The sequence below is a fragment of the Leguminivora glycinivorella genome, chromosome 16 (genome assembly GCF_023078275.1).
Source record: "Leguminivora glycinivorella isolate SPB_JAAS2020 chromosome 16, LegGlyc_1.1, whole genome shotgun sequence".
Classification (NCBI taxonomy): domain Eukaryota; kingdom Metazoa; phylum Arthropoda; class Insecta; order Lepidoptera; family Tortricidae; genus Leguminivora; species Leguminivora glycinivorella.
The window spans coordinates 17,574,292-17,594,076 of NC_062986.1; the positions used below are offsets into that span (position 1 = coordinate 17,574,292).

A 19,785-nucleotide genomic window follows, 5' to 3' on the forward strand; every position below is an offset into this window, starting at 1 on the left:
CATTAACAAACGGACCGCACGCGTGCAAACGACATTGAATTCTATTGCGCCGCGCGAAGGTCGTCGCCACTGAATGGGCCGCGAACTCGCGGCCGCCGGCATGTACTTGTAGCGCGGCGAAAGGGTCGCGGAGTGAGCCGCCCCTGGTACTGGCAACATTCGCAGATAAAATTTGGGATTTCCTTAAACAAAGGATACTATAGACTAGACAGCCAAATAATAATACCACTACCGAACGAGATGGTCACATACAAATTATAATAAGAGTGACAGAGAGCAAAATGTTATTTTTTGTCTTTGTCATAGTTACACTTTTCCGCCGCTGCCATAAACGAGTTTGTGGCAAACAATAAGGACGTGACTTGTCAAGATTATTATCCGCCCAAATTACGTAGGTTGTGTATGGTAAACTGTCAGCCATTTTTAAAGTGATTCTTAAATTCGCTCCATTATTCTATATCTGTCCCTTACGGTTGTACCCTTGCGTCAAGTCTATAGTATCCTTCGTCTGAGGGGATTTCCTTCCATTTTTTTGTTTTCTTTCTTCCGTACCAGATTATATTCTCTTTGTTCCGTACCGTACCTTTCCGTAGTCCGTACTTCTGTTCTTACAACTTAGCTTTGAGTTTGTTTAGAAGTGAGTTATAAGAATCTCATTCCATTGCTTTTCCATTTACGCCCAGGATAATGTCTATAACAGTGTAAGTACCTAATTTTAATTTTATGATGACGTCGAAATTGAAAAAGGGTTTTTTCTTTACCAGTGATCGGGTGTTTAGTTCCTCTAAAAGGGAAATGACCTGGACTCTATTATAAAGCCTAAAAGCCCCAACGGTTAATTTAACTTGCATAACAGTTTCTAAGGTATTGTCAGGTAAGTCAGCTTGAAAGTCATCAGTGTTACCTAAATATCTAAAACCCCGAACACTGTTGATCACCCTTTCTCTAGTTTTTTTTAGAAGCTATGCACTATTGCCACTATTGTTCATTATAATTATTATAACAATAGTGCAGTGTAATTATTAGTGACTTATTATAAAATTAAAGACTTGGCTTAAAGGTCTCGTAACCAGCACGGGAAGCGTGGTCGCGCGATAGACGATAAAATATCAGGCCGTCCCTATCGCACTAGTAGTAAGTGCGATAGGGACGGCCAGATGTTTTATCATTTATCGCGCGATCATGCTTCCCGTGCAGACCATAAAATCTTAAAAAAAAAATCATTATAATTATTTGAGGCACATACCTCTACACTTGCACTGGTCTATTCAATATTCATAATGTTTTGTACCATATTGGAATTATGGGAAATAAATTGAAAGTAAGTAATTGTTTTACATCAAGTACCTAATAATTATTATTTGTTTCAGACGTGACAGAAGGCGGTATGAAGGAGATGGTCTTCAAATATCGTTTTATGTTTTGTGCTTTGGAATGGATAATCAAACGCAGACTGATTATAGTGGAATAACAGTTAATAATCTGGCAAAGGTGTGGTTTCGCTTCATACAAAACCGTGCACATAATGGTGACAGCATTGACATTCTATATAGTGCAGCAAAAATCCCTGAAGACTGTAATGTCAAAATAAAAGTTCATAATAGTGAAAAACAGATTTATTCTAACAAATCAAATTGGGAAATCATTGACTATCAATGGAGTATTATATGTAGCACTGGAAATGTATTCCATATTGATGTCACTATAAATGCGTTTAAGTGTGAGCCCACAATTTACAAGAAGCTATGCGAGGACACTGATTTTACTGACTTCCGACTAACCACTTCGGATGGGAGTGTGCCTGTCCACAAGGCATACCTTGATAGATAGATAGATAGATAAGAACTTTATTCATTCCCACAACATACATGGTAGATAAAACAAAAGATAAAAGGCATGCATCTTAAAATAGAAATTAAAAGCTAATTACTTAGATACATTTTTAAAAGAATACAAATTTTCAAAACCATGTGTCGTGGCAGAGAACAGGCGCTGGCTCAGCATTATGATGCGGCAAGCCACATCGCTGATATTCTGCCAGGACCTTACAAAGAAAAAGAAGACTTCAACACTTAAGCCTTAATTCCTGAACTTCAATATATGCTCACTATGTGTGTATGTGTGTGTATGTGAAGTTATGTGTAGTTATGTGCCGAGATGTAGCAATATCCTTCTCTGTAGCATTTGTGTATATTTTGATATACATTCTTAATACAAATTTAAAGTAGTATGTTATTTAAATTTGGAGGGAGATTCAGCCTTGAAGTTTTTGAAGGTTTAAGAGGTATATTCGATATTTTATTTTAAAATTGGATTTATTTTTTAGTTTACGGATTGGTGGAGGAATGTTGTTCCAACATTTTGATGCACGATAGCGGAAACTCTCTCTAAATGCAGCAAGCTTGTGTTTAGGGATTTGTAACATGGCCGCTCGTGACGTTCTAGGTTGGTGATGGTTGTTAGAAAGCCATACAAGTTTATTGAACAAGTAAGACGGCAGTTTCGTCTGAATCGTATCAAAGAGTAAGCATGCGAACATAAGATCTTGTCGAGCCATCATTTTTAGAAGACCCGAGTTGTTTAGGTAAGGTGTAACATGTGTCCGGGGAGGAATTTTAAAGCAATACCTAGCGCACACGTTTTGAACTCTTTGAATGAGACGCACAGACTGGTATTTGACCCAAAAAGTTGGCCAAAATTATTTTAAAGTTCCAATGGCCTCCTAACCATTTGTTATTAAGATTTAAGGGTCAAGAAGGTAAAATAAACCGGCCAAGTGCGTGTCGGGCCACGCTCAGTGTAGGGTTCCGTAGTTTTCCGTATTTTTTTTTTAAACTACTGAACCTATCAAGTTCAAAATAATTTTCCTAGAAAGTTTTTATTAAGTTCTACTTTTGTGATTTTTTTCATATTTTTTACACATATGGTTCAAAAGTTAGAGGGGGGGGACACTTTTTTTCCTTTATGAGCGATTATTTCCGAAAATATTAATATTACCAAACAACGATTTTAGTAAACCCTTATTCATTTTTAAATACCTATCCAACAATATATCACACGTTGTGGTTGGAATGAAAAAAAAAATTTGTCCCCACTTTACATGTAGGGGGGGGGGGGGGGGGTACCCTAACAAAACATTTTTTTCCACTTTTTATTTAACCATTTTGCCGGCGTGGTTGATATATATATTGGTACCAAATTTCAGCTTTCTAGTGCTACCGGTTACTGACATTATCCGCGGACGGACGGACGGACAGACAGACATGGCGAAACTATAACGGTTCCTGGTTGACAAATTAAAAGTTGAAAGACATTAAATATTATATTTCAACTTTTATTAGTTATTTTCATCAAAGCTTACATTAGCTTTCTTCCAGGACATTTCTGTTTTATGTCTCTTGCTCCTGTCGCTCAACTCTAAGAAAGTCTTTTCAGGACGACCAGAACTGACTCCTGCTTTTGGTAGAGATATGCATCCTTTGAGCTACTCGATGCTGCTATCTAGGAATCTGGCACTTGTATTAAGAGCAGCTGTCCATTTTTGTTTAAACTAATGCTTGATGCGAGACAGTTTCAGCTTTATGTCAGCAATATTGTGGTCATTTTCCGTATATAGATTCAGTAATACTTGCTCCAAAAATTGCAACTTTTTGTTAAAAGTTGAGCTGTCTGAGCGTTCAATAATAGCAAATAAATCATTCCTATATAATACCCGGATTCCAGAAGAACCTAAAACACAAAAACGTAAAAATAAGTAAAATCTCATGTACCAAGTAACGAATGTGCTTACGGAAAAAAAATCACCAAAAATAGGCGGGTGCATTGGGGTGGCTATTCTGTACTTTATATTATAAAGGAAAGTCTATTCTTCAACATGTCATTCAAATGTTTGCTGGATAATGCTTGGTAACTTATTAAAAATTCCAATGTTCTTGAAAAACTTATCTTTTTATTTAAAATTTCCCGGTACTCACTTCTCAAGGGTATTAATGAAGAAAATCAATTAATATTTAAGTAAAATTTAGTGTTAAATAAAGTACATACCTGGTTCTTTGCAATCCATATTAGAAACCAACACAAAACGGGCCAATCAAGGAATAACAAATTTTTGAAAACAATGAAATTCGAGTGCATCGAACAATCACGCAGACGCTTTCGGCGAACGGTAATTTTCGACTAAGCCTACACGGGTGATAGATGACTTTAGCACGTGGTATTTTTTTTTACTAGGTGGAGGGGTTATTCTAGTTTTAAGAAACAATGGTTAAGAAGGGGTACGGCGTAAATAAAAAAAATGGATTTTGGCCAGCTTTTGAGGCTCAATACCTGTCTGTGAGACGCTGTGAACGAGCAAAAAGACATGAGCCATAAGCAGTAAGGCCATAATTAAGTTTGGATAAAACTAGGGACTCACAGAGTTTCATTCGAAGTTGTACACTAAGTAGGTCACGGAAATTGTATAAAACTTTTAGACGATACAGACAATTCCGGACAGTTTCCATTACATGGCTTTCAAAACGTAGATTGGTGTCAAAGAGTACTCCCAGATTACGGGCCTCATCGACACGATCAACGGCCACGTCATTTATAATGATTTTTGGATGCTTACTAATGATCGTCCTTGTCTGATTTACAGACCCGAGAACCATAAATTTCGATTTCAATGGATTCAAGACTAGACAATTGGTGGTGGACCATTCTGATAATCTTTTTAAATCATCGTTGACCTTATCGACTGCTGTAGAAATTTCATTTGGGTGAAAAGATAGAAAAATCTGCAAATCATCGGCGTAGAGCTGGTATCTGCAATATTTTATACAACTGACGATGTCGCTACTGTACAGGATGAACAGCAGAGGCCTTACTTACTGCTCTCAGCGACGTTTTCAAAGCAATGCTTTGTCGAGAATGGAAGGAAACAGATGAAGGCTGTATAAAGTTGCCAGGAGTTTCACTTCAGACCCTACAGCACTTGAAAGACTACATGTATATGGGCACTTGTAACTAAATCTCCGCTCACCATACTTATTTACTTACTTGACTAACCAACAGTATAGTTAACCCCCCTTTAAATATACCCCAAAAATTTGGCCTTGTGATCGTCTAGCGTGAATAAGTAGAACCCTTCGATGTGAACCGCGATAACCTAGATCCTTTAATGAGTATCAGCTGTATTTTTGACTGATTTTTAAAATTTTATTTATTTATATTTTAAAGAAGAATAAAGGTTATTGTAGCATAATAATATAGTGTTATAGAAGAGTATTTTATCAGATTTATGGCTAGAAAGTTATATGTGAGAAAATTAATGACGTAATGAAGAAAATTTTAGTATAGAAGTTAGTGAGTGAAACATACATGAAATAAATATTAAAAAATATTTTGGTAATCATCCTTATTAGTGGTCCCGGCTTGGGCAAGGGCTTGCGATACGGTATGGGACCCCTGACCTGATCAAACCACTTTATCAGGATCCTAAGCAAGTAAGCCTGAAGGGCTATCTATCTACGAACTAACCCCCTTTTTGTTTTGTTCCTTTTTCCCTAGCTAAACCCCCCGTTCCCCAATACTGCTAATAGACCATAACTTCTCGATCTTTCTAATGTTTTAACGAAACACCGAGCAGTCGCTAACTTTTATGAGAACTAAGTAAGTCTACTAACTTTTCTAAGCTTTTGACTTTCCATCAGTGGACGGCGCTCGCATGCCACTGAGCCCTATAACAAACCTATGCTTTTTATTCCAAAGAATAGTTTGTTTCCCTAACCAACTTGATAGAATTTACCTTGAAAAACTAGTTAGCAACACTAAGTGTCCCGCAGCCACACCGAAAGATCAGAAATTGCTACCACAATTATTAATTTCACTCAAATAAATTAAGTAATAAGAGTTTTTATAAATTACCAGTTTTACCACATATTTTAAGATAGTAAACACCACATTTAAAGTCCATTTAAACCATATAAATAGTAGTAGTTAAATTATTTCTCCACAATACACGTTGACCAGTTATATTCCAAGACCAATCATAAAAGAACTCTACTTTCATAGAAATAGTGTGTGACTTTACCCTAATCCTATTGTTTTTCCTACTCTAACATATCTGAAACACAGACCCTCACTTACCATAGATCTAATGTTCAGAATATGCACAAGTGTATCCCTACCATAAGCTGTACAGTTCAGCCAGCGAAGCTGAGATAGGCAACCTATAGGCTTGTATTGGTTAGACCCCCCCCCTCTGCTTTTGCCCGCGGGCTAGGGTAGCAGAGAGTAGATCGCCCTATCCGTGTATATATCCAGTATTCTAGGACACACCAGTACCAGCCACATGAGAGACCCAGCTGCGATCAACTTTACTTAGATGTGGATCGATCACAACCGAAATCCCCAGCGACCAACGCCAGCATGGACCAGAGCACCGAGTAAATAAATATAAATATATATAGGACCCCAGCCTCAAATACTGCCGACTTCAGTGAGCAAGGATTACTCCTAATGTCTTTCGTCAATCGTGAAAGTCCTCACTTCCATCTAACAGTTGGACTCTTTGAGACCGGTGAGAAAGTACGCCTTTTGTAAGTAAATAAAGACGCCCAAGCCTCCACTTGGAACAAAAAGACCCCTAAACGCCTTATGTTTAACAGCCGCAAGGTATAAAGCGCTTAGCCGGACAACAGTCTGTCACAAACAATGATCTGGCTTATAACTTTCACAAAATAACCCCATAAAAAATTACTAAATTCAATTTTACTGACCAACTAAATAAACGAATGAAGTTTCCTTTACGTGCTATAATCTAAGCTTAGTATTGCAAGAATTACTCCCTACAAAACCAAACACAGACTTATCTCCAAGCACCAGCCATACATCGACCCAGTCTTTGTATTGCTTGACGGCACTCATGAAACAAAGCACAGAAAACTTCACTATACACATCAATTTAAATGTAACACTACACTATAAATAGAACACTAAATTAACCCCACAACTGACAGTAAAGCAATTCCACTACAGGTCTAAGTTCAACTGTACGACGATATTGTCCCCGCACAATCAAACAAAGACACAATTTCAAAGTTTACAATCACTTAGAATAATTTCCAAGTAAAAACAAACAGAGAAATAATAGCAGAACAACTTCACTCACCAGTATAACACACGAAAGCCAGAGACACTGTTAGTCTTGTAGATATTTTAAGAATGACGCGCGTCAGCTCACTCCGACCCTTTTATAGCCTCTATCTCCGACTTAAATCCGACATCCGACATCCGACATATCTCCGACGTAAATCCGACCTATCTCCGACCTAAATCCGACCTATCTCCGACATCCGACATATCTCCGACCTATCTCCGACATCCGACATATCTCCGACCTATCTCCGACCTATCTCCGACATCCGACCTATCTCCGACCTAAATCCGACCTATCTCCGACATCCGACATATCTCCGACCTATCTCCGACATCCGACATATCTCCGACCTATCTCCGACATCCGACCTATCTCCGACCTAAATCTGACCTATCTCCGACATCCGACATATCTCCGACCTAAATCCGACCTATCTCCGACATCCGACATATCTCCGACCTATCTCCGACCTATCTCCGACATCCGACATATCTCCGACCTATCTCCGACTTATCCCCGACATCCGACATATCTCCGACCTATCTCCGACTTATCCCCGACGTTTCTCCGACATCCGACATATCTCCGACCTATCTCCGACATCCGACCTATCTCCGACCTATCTCCGACGTATCTCCGACATCCGACCTATCTCCGACTTATCTCCGACTAGGCGGCTATTAAATCGCGCACATAAGAAAAAGATCCTAAATGCTTTGTTTACTAAGTCATACGCCCTACGTAATAAAGTTCACGATCATCACGCGGACGTTCGCTTATCAACACGTGCAGATTGCAGCTGTTTTAGAGAGAGACAGAGCTATTGGTATTGATACCTATGTAGTCCAATAGTGGAGTGTTCCGTAAATATTTTTACGTAAATATTATTTTGTGAAAGACTGTTTAAATCAATTTAGTAAGTGACTTCGCAATGAAAGATCACATTTGTTATTAATTGTTACATTGAATGATATATTCAGGAAGTATAATAATCAATATTAGTCATTATTACCTCTCTGACTTGTAATTGGAACCAAGACATAATATCGGAACGCTATGCAGTTGACAACTGTCAATGTCAGTATTTCGTCCATGTGAACGTAGTTTGTTGATAAATACGTTTTTCCAACCTGTTTTACATTAAATAATAGTGAATTTTATCAGCGATGACGTAACTAAACATGTGATTAACCATCAAAGATATTATTTGTTAAAATATTCAATGAAATCCCGAAGGAAATATGCACCAAAAAGTTGGTCAAGGAAAAGTTGATTCGCCGTAAGTTTTATATGTAATAACGAGTCCATTTCCTCGTCATAGACGCTTGTTCTGTTACACACTCTGCCCACTGAAGATCTTCTTCCATTACTATCAATCGCGTCATGCTACATGATTGAAGATCTTAAAAATGAATGCATGAAAAAGCTCACTCAGACTATTAAACCTGAAAACATATATGAGTTCTTGAAATACTCAATTGAAAATGACATTCCTGAATTGACATTTGCTATAATGAAGGCAACTCCGGACAGTGTTCTTGACAACGCTGAAAAAAAAATATTGGAGGAACGGAGCAAGGAAATAAAAGAGGAATAATTTGTGTTAATTTGATTAGGTGATCTTATTGTAGAGGAGATAATATTTCTTTTATATTAAAAATTACTAAAATTGGTGTTAAAACTATATTTTTAGAAACCATTTATATTTTGTTCACTTTTATTGCCGATTAATGGTAAGTAATTTTAGGAATAACTTGTACTAATTTGAAAAGATGACCTAATTGTAGAAGAGGTAATCTATGTTTTAGATTAAAAAATAGTATTTAAACTATATTTGTTAGGTAACATTAAATTTGTGTTTTTGCATTTATATTACTAATTCATTTTAGGAATAATTTGTACTAATTTTAAAAGATGACCTAATTGCAGAAGATATAATATTTCTTTTAGATTAAAAATTAGTATTAAAACTATATTTCTTAAAGTAACTGTATGTTTGCACTTTCTTTAATTGCAAATCAAGTAATTCATATTATTTTTCATTCATTTATTTTTAACTAAGTAGTAGGAGATTGTTATTAAATTCAATAGGTACTTAAATATGTACTTATTTGTTTTATTTTAAAGTATTTTATATTATATAAACTTTAATTATCTTAGAAAGGACATGGCAACGTTTTCACAGCGCTACTCTTGAAGTCAACTCCAATGTTTTCCCGCTTTGTAGAGAAGCGACTATGAATAGAGAATCCAGACCTTAATTTTAGTAAATATTAGGTACCAATAAATAACTTTGCTTTTATTTACCTAATTAGGTGGGTACCTACTAAAATGATACAAAACAAATCTGTTTTTAACTATTTCTTTACAATGTACTTAACTACTTACTGAAATCGACTGCCAATAAATTGGGGCAATTTTACTTTCTGGCTACCTAGCCAATGTCACAATCGTTTACAACTTGGCAAAATAAAGCAGAGAAAACATGATAAAAAAGTAGTCCCTATTTACTTGCCAGGCGTTATTGTATTCGTAGCCTGCCGGCAGCCCTAGTGGTGCTGATAATTCCACTACTCGTCGCTAGATGTCGACTAGAAAACTATAAGTAAGTATAATAATATACATATACGTACTATAGGTAAGTAAATTGATGTATGGAGTTACCACTCTTTCTTTACTTATATTCCTCTATGGTTGGTCTCTAAATATGGAGCAACATCCTCGATAAAAAGGTGGTTATAATATAATAACTTTGACATTTACCCAAATTATTTTAATGGATCAATATATAATAAATCAGACTCAAGCACATCCAAATCCAATCACATTTGGCATACAAAATGATACATATTTCCTTACATCAAAGTTATTTGAGGCCGACCAGTCCACCTTCATTTTGTCTAAAATCTCCTAACATTTTTATGAATCGTAACTTAGGTAAGAATAATGTTTTCAATTTCTATGACTTCTATGAAACTAAGTAACGACGTTTAAGCCAAGGACGTGAAGGCTACATAATATGAATGTTATGCTCTAACTAAACGATTAGTCATTACTCATTAACCAGTGATTATTATCGAATCTAAGCTATAAATAACATACCTATATACCTACGACGACGATGGGTCTAGCCTAGCGTCGTGACCCTGCCTGCCTACTAAGCCGCGGTCCGAGTTCAAATCCCGGTAAGGACATTTATTTGTGTGATGAGCACAGATATTTGTTCCTGGGTCATGGATTTTCTATGTATATAAGTATGTATTTATATATTTAAGTATGTATATCGTCGCCTGGCACCTTCGTGAGGAAACCGGACTAATTCCAATAAGTCAGATGGCAGTCGCTTTCGTAAAACTAGTGCCTGTGCCAAATCTTGGGATTAGTTGTCACAGCGGGCCTCAGGCTCCCATGAGCCGCGGAAAATGCCGGGATAAAGCAAGGAGGATGATGATGATCGTCCTGGCACCCATACAAGCTTTGCATATTTTGGGGCTAGGTTGATCTGTGTAAGGTGTCTCGATAATATCTTATACTACGAGCAATTCTTGTATATTTATTTATTTATATCTATATTCAACCATGTCCCAAATCTTAATACCCTCTTGGCACCTCAAGGAATGCTTATAACAAACAACTAATTTCATTACGTACCACATCGGACCCACGGCTACGTTCGGCGGTGTTTATAATATCCGCCCCGTCTCAAAGAACAAAGATATCACTGTGACGATTCCGCTAATGCTGTTAATGTAAACATTGGAGGAATGTGGGCCACCTTCACGGGCCTTAGCCACTATAGGGTTACAGGTGCTTTGCGCCGACATATTTTTAATTGATCAATTTCTTTATTACACTGTATGGACTTTGGTCTGAAATAAAGATATTTTTTTTATTTTTTTTTATTACTTTCACTGTGGAATGGATAACGGAATGGCAAAATGCTTTCATCAGTTTACTTCTAAAGAAAATACATGTATGGGCGTGTACTTAATTACGCATGTATATTCCGACGATCTCGGAAACCGCTCTAACGATTTCGCTGAAATTTGTTATGTGGGGGTTTTCGGGGGTGAAAAATGTTGGAATTAACAAAACTAAATCTATCTTACTCTAACAAGTATATAGTTATACTTTCTCTCTCATACATGTAAACTATTGAATAAAAACAACAGCCCATAGTTCCTAATCTTAAGGACTTCGTTTGTACTTTAGTCCCTTGGTAGCTATTAATAGGAGCACACCTTGCCTTACTATATTGCGATAATATATTTCAACTCTTATAAATCGCCATGTGTCTTTTAATTAATTGCCCTAAATCTAATAGGTTATGGGCCCAGACACATTTAATTAGATTTTTGTAAATAGTGTTGTGAGATTCATTTGTGGACAATGTCGTGTAAATATTAAATGGAACATTAACCCTTCAGTGGTGAATTGGTGATAAGAAAAGTATGCGGAACTTACAAGTTCAATAGTTAATAAACTATCTACGTTTTTTTTTTAATGGTGTTTGATGGAAAAGGAGTCGTAAACCTAAAATAATGGTGCATTTGAAAAGGAAGAAAACTGAGGCAGCCATGCATTGTCCAGTATTTGATGTACTATTTGAAAACACATATGAAAAGAAAATTAGAAAAAGAAAAATGATTTTTGTTGCTGCTGGTTTTAAATAAAAGTATTCATTTAAAATCTGAAGAGGTGAGAATAAGAATAACTGTACACCTTCAAGGTTTCAACGAACGTGTGCAAACTAATAAAAATGGATTGAATATTATACCTAGTGTTAAATGAAACATAATACATACTGACTCAACTGACGTTTGCCGTATTTAAGGACCAAAGCTTCGAACCTTCAGTAATAACAGCGTACTCCTCTTTTCACTGCCAGCAACGCACTTACAACATTTGTGATATTACAGATATATCTGTCTGTGACATTAATTGCTTAACATCAGTGACTGCTTACTGATCCGTCCGCTCGTTTGCCTCTTATCCCTTAAAAAGGGGCATATTATCAGAGTACGAGTAATTTTATATACTTAGTAACTACAGCGACATGAAAGTTGTTCCATTATCTGAGAAGGAATAAGGAATATGTTGTGACCAAGAAAGAGAGTTAACTTATGCAACGCAGCGCTCAACGTTAATGCGCTAATGGTAATGACGAGAGACAACTGTAATATAATTGATCGACGTGAGTGCTACGTGGGCTACGTCTACCACATGTTTCCTGACATTGAAGTAATCAGCAAACCTGAATTTACAGCACCTTCCTATGCTGACATACTTGTCAGCGTATATCCAATGATGGAATCATGGTATTGACTTACACATTAGTAAGTGTAAGGTATGGTACGTATGGTATAATTATATTTATTATTCTTTTACATTCCCTGAGTCATGTTTTGGAATACTTGTCGTCACTTTAATTAACAATACAATTAATATTATAGAATTGTGACTTTTGAACAGGAAGTACGTATTAATTAGTATTTGTACTTTATTTTTGGGTCACTACACAAATACGAAACATCTAAAGGTGCGTTTAAACGGCGCGTGTTAGCACGATCTTACGCGAGCCGAGCCGTCCGTGTAGATGCGGCTCGGCTCAATACGAACGCGAGCCTGTGCGTTTACACGGCGCGAGGTATATAGCACGATCCTACGCGAGCCGAGCCGTCCGTGTAGATACGAACGAAAGCCTATTATATTGTTGCGATTTTTGTGACCGAGATGTTTTGAGTTCCATATTGATGGTTCCTCTTCATATAATTCAATAAAGCTTTGAATCATATCATTGCTCCACTCCATAATTCGAACACATGAAAACGCCGATAAATAAATTTATAGTTTAAAAAACTCTAGAAAAACACGCTTTTATAAATGCACGTAAAAGCCAAAAATAAATTATGGATCGTTCAAGTTGTCTCTATTTCTGGGATGAAGAGTAAACTATGTGCTTTTAATTATAATATTTGATTGTAAAAGCGTGGGGCGCTGCAGTCGTGCTGCAAGTCCAGTTAGCGCGCCAATCTGTGTAAACTGCTTCTCGTAATATAGTTTAACTTGATTTCTCAGCAAGTTATACAAAAAGATTTTCCTATTACAGCGCCCCACGCTTTTACAATCAAATATTATAATTAAAAGCACAGAGTTTACTCTTCATCCCAGAAATAGAGACAACTTGAACGATCCATAATTTATTTTTGGCTTTTACGTGCATTTATAAAAGCGTGTTTTTCTAGAGTTTTTTAAACTATAAATTTATTTTATACTTTTTAGTCGTTAATAATGAAATATCTTTAAAATTTAAACATAAATTTATTCCAAGTAGGCGAATTTCGCAAGCCATTTGTGGCTAACACGTATTGCTACTTAATAATAATTAATACCGCCAGGGGCGATGTACAGGTACACATGTCATTTGACATTTGCCAGTTGCTTTTCGGTGAAGGAAAAACATCGTGAGGAAACCGGACTAATTCCAATAAGGTCTAGTTACCCTCCGGGTTGGAAGGTCAGATGGCAGTCGCTTTCGTAAAAACTAGTGCCTACGCCAAATCTTGGGATTAGTTGTCAAAGCGGACCCCAGGCTCCCATGAGCCGTGGCAAATGCCGGGATAACGCAAGGAGGATGATGTATAGGTACACAAGCTTATCGCAATAAAGTTTTTCATTGATTCATTTGATTTTTATTTTATTGAGCCCACATTCTCTCCATCTCCGCCAGTGTGTCTGTATTGCATGGTGTTTTACCTGTCAGCTTTAGAACAATCTAGCTCTTCTATCTGGAGAGCACTAAGTAATTTTACTCTACTCAGGGCCACATGAGCCTGTCCAACCGCAAAAGTAAGGGACCCTAAATACACCACTGCGTAGTGCCTTGCATCTTGTGCACGGTAGATGCCCAACTTGAAATCACTAGGATTGTGTGGGTTTTGGTTGAGCGAATTTGAGTTTCGGCAGGTTTGGTAGCGAGCGCGAAATTTTTTCATAGTGCTGCGCTAATTTGAAGATTAATGCAATACGGAACTTAACACTTTCGAAACCGGGCTCTACGCGGCGCTACGACATTTTCGCTACATACGGGGAAACCCATGTAATCGGCTACGCTTCTACGAGCGGTGTACCCGACAGTCGGGTTCTTGGTAGCGAAAGTGTTAAGGATTCAGAATCAGAATCAGAATCAGAATCTCTTTATTTGTGAAAACATAGGTACATTTTTTAGGTGGTAACAGTTCATGTTGTTTCTCTATGTTTTACCCGCGAGTGCAGGTATACAAACTTTTTGATTGCATGCAGCGTGCAGCTTAACTATAGAGTAGCAATTTATATACAGCATAAATCACACCCAGTTAACAGTGCTGATAACATAATTATAAAATTATTAAACCAAATAATCACATAATTTTCATAACTATACAAATTGATAAACTATTACACACAAAGTATTACACTTAGTATTTTCACTGCAAAAAAAAAAAATGACAAATAATTATTGAAAATTTAATTCAATTACAGATGTCGACTTTAAGTGCAATTAATATAAGAAATGAATAGAGAAAAAAAAATACAAGTTCATTATTTATAGCATTTGGTCATTTATATAGTCTTTAATCGAATAATAACATTTTTGTAGCAATAATTTAATTAGTTCTCTCTTAAATAGTTTAGCATTTAGCTGTAGGATGTCATTCGGCAGTCGATTATAAATGATAGTGGCCATCTTTAGCACGCTCTTGTTAAAGAGAGCTGTGTTACCAGCTGGAATTCGCAATTTGTAAGTGTGTTGCGGCCGCACAGCACGCTGTCGTCCATGAGACACCAGTGTAAACCGATTCAGATTATTTTTAACAAATAGGGCCATTTCTAGAATATACAGTGAAGGAAATGTCAATATTTTTAGTGAATTAAATGCAGGCACACAGCTTTCATCAATATTTAAATTTTCCATAGCACGAATACATGCTTTTTGTGCTTTAAATACGTCATAGGTATAAGTAGAGATGCCCCAGAAAATGACTCCATATCTTAATACGGAGTCGACTAATCCGTAATAAGCACTTATTAGGGCTTTACGATTTACAAGTTTGGATAGGTTGCGAAGTGCGAACGCTGCCTTGTTAATTTTTTTACAAATCTCTAGACTTTGAGCTTGCCATTTCAAGTTACTGTCCATTATGATACCCAAAAATTTACATTCATTGACGTAGTTTATCTCAATACCTCTGTAGTTTATGTTTAGGCAGTCCGGTGTAATCTTTTGGTAGAAATGCATAATATTTGTCTTACTTAAATTGATAATTAGATTATTGCTATCAAGCCATGTTACAATACCTTTAAGTGCGTTATTTATATCATTTTCATAACTACTTCTATCATTACATTTTATTATAGCGGTACTGTCGTCAGCAAAAAGTATCATGGGGTGGGGTGTGGCTTTTGGCAGGTCGTTAATGTAAATCAGGAACAGTAAAGGCCCTAATACGCTGCCTTGTGGGACGCCGTACCTTACTACTCGAGGATCTGAACTGTATTTATAGTCAAATCTTCGTTTTATACAAATACGACTTATTTCGGTATATTGCACTCTATTCGTCAGATAGGATTTAATCAAGTTCAATACATTGCCTCTTATACCATAAGCGTTAAGCTTGTGAAGCAGTAGTTCGTGATCCACGTGATCAAATGCTTTGGTCATGTCTGTGTATATTGCACATATCGGTGTTCTTGTATCTACATTTCTTACAATTATTTCAATAAGTTCAAAAATCGCCATATTTATTGTTTTATTTCTCCTAAATCCTTTTTGTTGGTCACATAAAATATTATATTTTTCCAAGTAATCGTATAGATTTATATATATGACTCTTTCGAAAACTTTAGAAAATATAGGGATCAACGCTATGGGTCTGTAATTGGCGGGATCTTCTTTGTCACCTTTTTTGAAAAGAGGTTTAACTATGGATGTTTTTAATTCATCCGGATATATGCCTGTACTGATACAAAGATTTATTATATGACACAGGTATCCAGCTATAGAATCGCTTACAAATTTAACTACTGTTGTGTCAATGTCGTCATGCCCAACACTTTTAGTATTTTTTAATTTCTTTATGATATTATTCACTTCTTTAGCGGTAGTCGGTCTCATAAACATTGAATTTAAAGTATTAGGTATATTGTTTTTGTAAGGTTGATTTATTGTTGATGAATTTATTTGGTCTATGAAATAATTGTTTAAGGAATTTGCAATATCTTTAGGTCTGGATGCTACACTATTAGCATTAACACGAACTTTAAGTATGGGCTCCTTGGGACATATTTGTTTCGAGTTATTGATTATTTTCCATGTTGCTTTGTTTTTATTTTGGGCTGTATTTATGGCATAGTTGTTCTGGGATTTTTTTGTAAGTTTAATAATTTTTTTGTATACGTGTGTGTAATTCTCTAGTTCTGTTTTATTTTTTATATTTGGATATAGCCTATTTCATCTTACTCTGTAAGAGGATAGAGACAAAGGGTTGAATTTTCTCAGTCGCACTCTAGTATATTTACGTTGGGTTGAACCTGGATATGGAACGTGGACGCGACATTTTGCTAAGCAACTAAAAGACTGATAGTGGCTCTGGGAACTGTAGACCTTCGCGACATGCTTAGCAGTAGCGTGGCGTGAAATTTTTCGTTGATAAAGCCACCCCCCCACCCCCACCTTATTTTCGCTCTTAAGGGTCGCAAGAAAACCCACACCCACCTTTTTTATATACTACGTTTCTTTTTTTTGGCGAGCCCCCTTTATTTACTCTTATGGGTCACAAGAAAACCCTAACCCAACTTATTTTTAATATTACGTTAATCTTTCTTTTATGCGGGGGGCTTCGCCCCCCGAGCCCCTCTTACTTTTGCTCTTAAGGGTCACAAGAAAACCCTTAACCAACTTATTTTAAATACTACGTTGATATTTATTTAGGCAATCATGGTCGCGCGATAAATGATAAAACAGCAGGCCGTCCCTATCGATGCCCGATGTTTTATCGTTTATCGCGCGACCATGATTGCCTGGCTGGGCTGCATATTTAAGGGTCACAAAAAAGACCCTAACCTGACTTAGTTTAGATATACTGTTTCGGTCTTTCCTTTTTCCGCTCATAAGGGTCGCAAGAAAACCCTAACCTAGCTTAGGCCTCGCTTCGCTTCGGTCAATAATAGGTTTGTTATAACGTTGAAAACGTAACATTCGAAGTTCATTACTTGGCCTTTCTCACAAGCGCAAACAGAACTATGATACGATATGCCATCATGGAATGCCAGTGCCTATCTTCGGGCTTCATTATCAGACCTTGAAACCTAATCGTGGTCAAAGTTCATTATAAGACTTTTCTAAGAAACCTAAAAACAGCTATGATAAGAAGTTCCATCATGTAGTTCCAGTTCATATCTTCCGGCTTCATCATCAGACTTTGAAACCTAATCTTAGTCAAAGTTCATTACAAGACTTTTCTAAGAAACCAAAAACAGCTATGATACGATGTTCGATCATGTAGTTCCAGTTCATATCTTCCGGCTCCATCATCAGATCAGTTCAACAGTACCATATTATTGTATTGTCATCAGAACTGCATACAGCTGCCAATTTTCATTGCGCTACGATCCTTGGAAGATGGTTAAATTAGCCTCCGTAGATTCCATTACATAGTTAAATAGTTACATACACGACGACCTAATAAAAGCGTGTTAAAAACTTAAAACTCGACTTCCGTCGTCGCGCGCTTTGTACCATCTGTTTAGACGGCGCGTATTAACACGAGCCGAGCCGAAGATGGCGCGCGCGCCTTTGATCCGTGTCGAAAAAACCGACAAGTGATGGATCGCGCGAACTTTGCCGAGCCGAGCCGAGCCGCGCCGAGCGTAGCTGTTTAAACGGCGCGTGGCGCGCCGGATCACGAGCCGAGCCAGGCTCGGCTCGCGTTATCGCGCGCCGTTTAAACGCACCTTAATGCTATAAAATTTAAATACACAAGCATTAAGTACAACAGTGGAGTTAAAATACGCACGTTGTGAATAGTGACGCTTCATTTGACTTGTAAGGGCAAAACACATGTTTTGTTGAATTGGCCCACTGGTGCGCTCGATGGATACTTGAAATCTCATAAATTAGTATTTTTTTTTGTTTTATTATTAAAGGAGCTCAGTTTTTTATATTTGTCAGATTGTCTAAAGAAAGTATCTGAGAATGATGAGATACGTATTTAAAGTGGCACATATTAATACATTTACAGTTTCATGTGCTCTACCTACCCCTTTATGGGATACGGGCGTGACTGTATGGTCTGTATGTAAGTATGTATGCATATTTATGTTGTCTTAAATGGCATTATGTTTAAATATAAGTACCTTTAAGATGTTAATGATGTAAGAACGAAATAACATTTTATTGTTGTGTTACTTCATGACTGAAAACTCGTTCTTTTGAATTAAATTAGCACTGGTATAATAATTGTAATACATCTTTGTGGTCATATAAATTCGTACGCTGAGTCTCACGGGCTCATCTATAATATTAAAAAAAGTGAAATGCTTATATTTCGAGCTGGTAACAAGACCCTACCTATAGTTGAGCCGGTGACACTTGGAGGTGTTGCTTTGAGCAGGGTGTCCAGTGTCAAGTACCTTGGACATATACTGACCGAAACTTTGAAGGATGATGCGGATATTGAAAGGGAGCGCAGGGCGCTGGCTGTGAGAGCAAATATGTTGATTCGCAGGTTCGCACGTTGTACAGTGGAGGTCAAGAAGACATTGTTTATGTCTTATTGTCAATCATTCTACACGTGCAGCCTGTGGATCAATTATACGAAGCGCGCTTACAGTGCCCTGCGTGTCCAATTCAACAATGGGTTTAGGATGTTGTTGGGGCTGTCACGCTTTTGCAGTGCCTCTGGCATGTTTGCGGAAGCACGCATGGACGATTTCTACGCCATAATGAGGAAAAGAGTCGCTTCTCAAACAAATCGCCTGCGGGATAGCTCCAACAGCTTGCTGGCCGATATCGCCAGTAGATTGGACAGTCCATTTGCTAGACACTGGGCGTCCCTTCATTGTCCTGTATACCAAGACCCAAAGTAGTAGGTAATAGTTTGTCAATAGGTTAATTAGGTTAGAATGTACTAACACTAGTCATGTAAGTCTGTAATTAACACTCTATGGGCAAATTGGCCTGAAATAAAGCATTATTATTATTATTATAAAATCCTCGAGGTATATGGTTCTGTGTTTGTAAACATAATTTAGTTATGTCTTGAGCCATATGAAAAAGGTGTAAAAAAAAAATTATAGCGCAGTATGTCATTGATAGAATTCCATAGAGACGTTCAGAGTTTTTCTGAAAAGTCTGATTATCAACCATGTGAGTCTGTATGAATTCCATAATGACATTCAGAGTGTTTCTGAAAAGTCTGTTTATCGACCATGTAAAAGTCTGATTATCAACCATGTGAGTCTGTATGAATTCCATTTGGACATTCAGAGTGTTTCTGAAAAGTCTGTTTATCGACCATGTGAGTCTGTATGAATTCCATATGGACATTCAGTTTTTCTGAAAAGTCTGACTATCGGCCATCTGGTCTTGAGGGAAATGGAAATTCGTT

At 37.1% G+C, this 19,785-nt stretch overlaps 2 protein-coding genes across 2 annotated transcripts; both read left to right on the top strand.

Moving 5' to 3' along the window:
• Positions 1 to 515: 515 nt before the first annotated feature.
• On the top strand, positions 516 to 9,204 carry LOC125234589 (BTB/POZ domain-containing protein At4g08455-like). The gene is made up of 4 exons (XM_048140886.1): positions 516 to 701; positions 1,371 to 1,822; positions 4,869 to 4,995; positions 8,477 to 9,204. Exons 1-4 carry the CDS (start codon positions 688 to 690, stop codon positions 8,733 to 8,735), a joined length of 852 nt encoding a protein of 283 aa, XP_047996843.1. The 5' UTR covers positions 516 to 687; the 3' UTR covers positions 8,736 to 9,204.
• Positions 9,205 to 18,712: 9,508 nt separating this feature from the next.
• LOC125234947 lies at positions 18,713 to 19,264 on the top strand. Its single transcript, XM_048141369.1, has one exon. It carries the CDS (start codon positions 18,713 to 18,715, stop codon positions 19,262 to 19,264), a length of 552 nt encoding a protein of 183 aa, XP_047997326.1.
• Positions 19,265 to 19,785: the final 521 nt, after the last annotated feature.